Below are 6,191 nucleotides of genomic sequence, written 5' to 3'. Positions count from 1 at the left end.
GTGCTCCACCCAACCCCTTAGAGGAAAAACTATGATTTTGCATACGCCACGAATTATAAGAGCAAGATGAAGTGGAATGATCCCTTAACATAACACGTAGAAATAGTCCACAAAGGTGAAAGACAACCTCTAGGGATTATGACAACTTATATGTTCTCTCCTAAAAGGACATGACACACAAATTATGTTTTCTTCCCTCCAATTGCCATGTTTTCTCCCCTGCAACTTATGATTCTTAACATTTCTACCATGTTTACGTTCCACAATAACATTTCATCACTATCTTAACTATGTTTACTCAAACATAATAAAAGAGACTAAATTGAACATTTTTAAAAGTGTTAAATATGTTTTTAATCCCTTAACTTTCAGTGAAAATTAAAATTAGTTAAAACTTTGAACCAATTTAGTCTCTCATCTTTAGAACTACGTGCATTTAGTACTTTAACCAAATTTTGTTAAGCTTATTTAATGTTTTAAATGTGTTTATCAAATAACATTGAAACAGAAATGTGTCAAATGGTCTAAACAACTCAAATGCTATTATATGAAACACATTTAAAAAATTAAAGAAACCTAACAAAATTTAATTAAAAGGATTAAATTCACACATTTCTAAGATTGGGGACATTTGTACAAAAAATCAAGGAATCAAAATCATATTTAACTCTTCAAAAAATACAAAAACTAAATTAAACCAAACAATAATAATAAGACCAATTGAATCAACAAGAAAAAAAATTAGAAGACCAAAGCATATAAAAGAATATATCTTTTGCAATAAATTTTAATTTTTAAATTGAATGCTTTTAGACTATGCTTTCAACTTGGTATTGATTTCTGTACTTTAAAAACTAATGAATTAGTTTTGAAATCTTATAATATTAAAAATTCGAAAATAAAGATAATATAAAAAAATCAAAACTGAATATAATGTCAATTTAATACTTCCATCCATTTTGTAATAATAAAAATCATACTAAATATTTAGATATTAAAAGAAATTAAAAACAAGACTGAATTCATTGATTTAGAAATATAAAAGCTAAAGAAAAGTTTGAAAAAAAAGGTAGGACCAAATACGTACGTTTCTTTAATACTTCTGTTAATTTATTTTAACAGATATGTTTAAAAACATGTACTACACCAAATCTAATTTTGCTTTCATTTAATATTTGGTCACGTGCAACACGATCATCGTAAAATCAAAGAAAAACGTCAAGTCTACGCCTAGCTTAGGATATCGCTTCAGGAACAAAGATTCCCGTACGAATTAAATTTCCGACCCTTAGTTTATCATTATTCAACTAAAACCATAACGTTTTAAATGTATTAGTTTTGACGTTTAAAGTCTCGTATTCGTATTTTGTAGATTCACGTTTTGACCCGGTGCGCCACCAAACGCGCCTTAAGAACCTATGTTTTCGTTGTACTCATTGATTTTCTTTGTCGGACTAAGATATGTTAATAATTTTTATAATAACTTTTTTACAATAATTACGTATTATTATTTTATTAATTTGTTTGAATTTATTTTTAAAAAATATTTAAAACAAACTAATTATAAACCATCACATGTTGTAAAAAAGTTATCAGAAAAAAAATGGTTAAAAAACATTTTTCTTTGTCTTATATGGGATTTAAGCTGCACATTGTTCTTGAATGCAAACTTTTGATGCATACACTGCTCTTTCATTAAATGGAGGGGAACACCCTCACTTCGCAATTTTAGTTCATTTCTGTGAACTAAAGTTATTGCCTTCAAACACATTTTGGTTCCATTCTCAGACTTTTCATTCATCTGCTCACAACTTTGATAAAGAGTAGTCCAAGGCATCAACGAGAAAATCTGCACACAAGAACAATACTCATTGAAATGACAGTGCTAGAGAAGCTTCAGAAAATAATATATGGAATATGCGTGTATATTATACCTGCATCATCTTTGGTGAAACACATTGGTGGCTTGATCCGGAAAACGTTTCCATGGATTCCTCCTTTCCCCACTAGAACACCAAGTTCTTCAAGGTGTATAAAACAAACAAATGAATCATTACACTGTTTGGAAGATATCCTGGAAAAGAAAGCTTCAGATTCATAAAATGGTTTTTGTCTAACCTCGAAGTTTCTCAAACACAACAGCAGTTTCAGCCTTTGCAGGTGTCTTGTCTTTACGGTCAGTAACCATCTCTACTCCCACCATTAAGCCTCTTCCCCTCACGTTTCCGATGACTGACGTAATATACACAATGATAATGAGAATAATCAACCAAAACAAGCAGAAACATTGTTGTGCTGTGGAATTGCTTTAGAAAACATATTTTAAAATGATAAAAAAATGAGAAGAAAATCAATTAGAAGAAAATGAGAAGACCACATACTTTCATGTCTTTGCTCAAGTACTCTCAAACGCTCAAGCAAGTGAGAGCCAACTTCAGCAGAATGAGCTTGACGCTTCTCCTTATCAAGAACCCTGAGCACGGCAAGTCCACCAGCAGAACAGACAGGGTTCCCACCAAACGTATTAAATTGAATCTTCTGTGCCATCACACTAGCTATTTCTGGAGTTGTAACTACAGCTCCTAATGGCAGACCATTGCCAATACCCTGATACAAATATGGCAGACTATAATGCAGATGAATAAAATAAAATCTACAATGAAATATAACAGAAAAATTGTGTACTTAATGGAAACATCATAATAGCAAAACATCTTATACATAAGAAAGAAAAAACAGGAGGCTGTGATAGAAACTTATAATGCGTTATGAGGTTTATAGGATACAAATATGCAACACTTCACGAAATGGTAAAACAAACAATGAGATTGCGGTATAGACCTTTGCCATGGTAACTATATCAGGAATGACACCCTGTGTCTCAAATCCCCAATAATGGCTTCCCGTTCGGCCAAAACCAGTTTGAACTTCATCAGCAATGCAGACACCACCAGCCTTATGTACAATATCATAAATAAGTTTCAAATACCCTGGTGCCAGTTCAACTGTTCCTCCAACTCCCTAGAATAAGCCATGAACAGACGATAAACAAAACAAAAAGAAAAGTCAAGGGGATGTTGTTAACACAGCTTTAAAACAAAAAACTTAAGCACGACTTATATTCTACATACTTGAATTGTTTCAGCTATAAATCCAGCAACTTTTCCTGAAGTTCCATAGTCAATATGATCTTGGACATCCTTTGCATAACTAGCAGCATCTGCACCAAAGACTCCACGATATGGATCTGGATTCATAACGTGATGAACATGACCCTAAAAGGTTTAAATCATTGTTAAGAATAGGTACATTGCACCAGATTTAAATAGAAAAATAGCACATTCATGATTTTACAATGTGATTAAACTAGTTTGGTTTTTGCATGTTGTTGACAACGAATAAAAATTCACAACAGCTTCTAGCACCAACTTATCGAGGAAGAAAAAGGATCTCACCCTCCCCTCTCATATTACATAAGACTGCACAACCAATGATTCTGATTGAAATTCAAAATTGCAGTGTATAAACAAAGGTCAACTGAAAAGTTGTGATAAAAACATACAGACGAACCTCTGGAATTGGATATTTCCACGTGTTTAGAGCAGTCAAACCAAGTGTACTAGAGCTCCCCCCGTGATACGCATTTCTCAGAGAAATCATATCAAGACTACCGGTATATAAACGGGCCATCATCATTGCTAATTCATTTGCTTCTGAACCAGAATTTACAAAATAAACGACCTGCAATTGAAAATCATGTCTTTGAATATCCACAATTAGGATCCTCACAGAAAGAAATTTAGCACATTAAAAACCTAATATTTCATTTCTCAGATCAATGTATGGTATGAAGGAGGAATGCCCGCTTCTACTTCTCATTCACTAAAAAAATATTAACTGACAAGAAATAAAACAGATATTAATGGTGACATGGAAAAAATGTGACTGGTTTGGAGGCATGGTAATACTAAATCATTGATATCAGGCATTTTAAGAAGGGGAGGCATAATGCAATGACAAGGTCAAAGATTCCAAGAACAAAAAAAAAACAAACCTTAAGGTTTCCAGGCATTTTTGATGCCAAAGCCTCAGCAAAATCACCAATTGTATGGTTTAGATATATGGTTGTTGCATGTTGCAGAAGTTTACTCTGCTCCGTAATGGCATTCAATATTTCAGGGTGGCAATGTCCGCAAGAAACAGTAACTATCCCCGCAAAAGCATCAATATAACGCCTCCCACTGTCATCATAAAGATATTGCATCTTCCCCTCCACGATATTCAGCTATACACCCATTCAAATTTTGATTCACACATCAGTTACGATAAATAAATCCTTAAAATAAAAATAAAATAAAAAATGCAAAAGGGACGACAAGGATCTGTTTCATTCTCTCCTCGTATTCTATATTTAAAAAATTTGTTTTCCAGAAAAATTTCACGCTACCAAGCAAGAAATAAATTCCTCACCCAAAATATATGAAGCTTTCAGAAATGTTCTTCTTTTAGTACACCACATTGTGAGGCCCTCAGCCTCAACATGAGATCGGAACATTAAAACTCAAAAAGAAAAACAACGAACAGAAAGAAAGAGAGATATGCTCTTCTGTTTTCTTCGAAAGGCTTTAGAAAACTGAAGCGCGTTTTTCAATGCGCTTATGAGAAAAACAAATCTGAGAAGACGTTACGCAAACCTTAAAATTCTTGCATGTCGATAAACGAATCGACTTCCACAGATATCACAAATCCACGTCGTCACGCAAAAAGAAAAAGCAAAAAAAAAAATGGTTTCGAGGATGCTAAGGTTGTCTGTGTCAATTTCGGAGACTCACGGGTTTCTGATAATAGTGGAACAGGGAAGGACCGAGGAAGGTTTTGCGCTTTGCGAAAACTTCATCGGCGGAGGGACCGTTGTAGGGAGCAGGTTTGTGATCGAAAGGCGGAAGCTGGTGCGGCGGCGTGAAGACAGTATCGGCGGTGGCGGCAGCAGCAGCGGAGCGTTGGAGAGAAGAAAAGGACGCGCGGTGGCTGGCGACTGCAATGGTTGTCTTGAGTGACCTCTGCATCGCCGTCATGGTTGCGATATTTTCAATAAACTCAAACTCAAACTATAAGGCTTCACTATTATATAGAGTTATTTTATTGTTGCTGTGTTTTGGATTGAAGCGAGTCACGAGTTAGACTGACACGTTAGATTAGATTGCGGGCGGATACAACTCAGAGAGAGAAGGTATAGGTGAAGATGCATGTGCACTTCTGAAGGAAACGAAACTTAACAAAACAGTACTTTCACACTCTTCACCAAAACGCACACTCTGTAATTCATTAATATATATAAATTTTAAAGTTCAAACTAAAAAAAATTAAATATATTTTTAATCTTTGAATGTAAAATTAATTTTTTTATATAAAATTTGATATATTTTAATTTTTAAATTTAAGAATAAATAAATATAAATTTTGTAATCTAATAATATAACTTTTATAAGATTAAACAATATTTTAAATTGATATCTGTAAAGCGACATATATAAACAATTGATATATCATTATGAATAAGTTGTTTAAAACGTAAAAAGAAATTTATTTAAATAAATTAGAATAATTATATATGTTATTTTTAAAAAAAATTAAGATTAGATTAAATTAAAGTTTAGAACAATAAATTTCAATTTTTGTTTAAATTTAGAAATTAAAAAATATAATTTTTTTAAAAACTATCTAAAATATTAATTCTTAGTGATTTTTTTATTGGCACATGGAAAATAACAGTTCCAGAAACTGAAATAATTTTGTTTTATTTGACTGTTGACGGAGAAAAAATGAATGGTGAATTGGAGAGGAATCTTACGAGTCCCCACATCGAAAGAATCGTCTATATTTTAAGGTTAGGACGTGCATCTCTGTTTTGAAGGCATAATCTTGTTCCGATTGAAGGTTTCTTCGTTGCAATCTTTGAAAAGGGTCCCTTTGCTTTGGTGGCCCATAATCACTTAATGCTTTCACTATTCTTTTTTCATCTCTATTCGTTTTCAGGAATTTAGTGTTTGCGAAGAAGGAATGATTAGCAAGTGATTTCTATTAAAGGATTTGAGAGTGACAATCATGACTTCTAATTGGGGTTTACTTAGCAACAGTGATGTTGTTGTTTAAATTGGTTACTACAGGTAGATTGTGTTTTGCGGAATCAC

General features: G+C 32.9%; 1 protein-coding gene across 1 annotated transcript; it reads right to left on the bottom strand.

The window, feature by feature from the left end:
* Window positions 1–1,604: 1,604 nt before the first annotated feature.
* On the bottom strand, window positions 1,605–5,233 carry AGT2 (alanine:glyoxylate aminotransferase 2). Its single transcript, XM_047317920.2, has 9 exons — window positions 4,833–5,233; window positions 4,055–4,285; window positions 3,571–3,741; window positions 3,132–3,275; window positions 2,842–3,021; window positions 2,382–2,607; window positions 2,119–2,232; window positions 1,935–2,021; window positions 1,605–1,849 (listed from the first exon to the last, which is right to left on the bottom strand). Exons 1-9 carry the CDS (start codon window positions 5,073–5,075, stop codon window positions 1,806–1,808), a joined length of 1,440 nt encoding a protein of 479 aa, XP_047173876.2. The 5' UTR covers window positions 5,076–5,233; the 3' UTR covers window positions 1,605–1,805.
* Between the last annotated feature and the right edge of the window lie 958 nt (window positions 5,234–6,191).

Source organism: Vigna umbellata, chromosome 1 (genome assembly GCF_029865625.1).
Source record: "Vigna umbellata cultivar VRB3 chromosome 1, Vumbellata_1.0, whole genome shotgun sequence".
In the NCBI taxonomy this organism is placed as follows: domain Eukaryota; kingdom Viridiplantae; phylum Streptophyta; class Magnoliopsida; order Fabales; family Fabaceae; genus Vigna; species Vigna umbellata.
The sequence above is the reverse complement of the archived record's forward strand: the minus strand, read 5'-3'. Positions and strand labels throughout refer to the sequence as shown.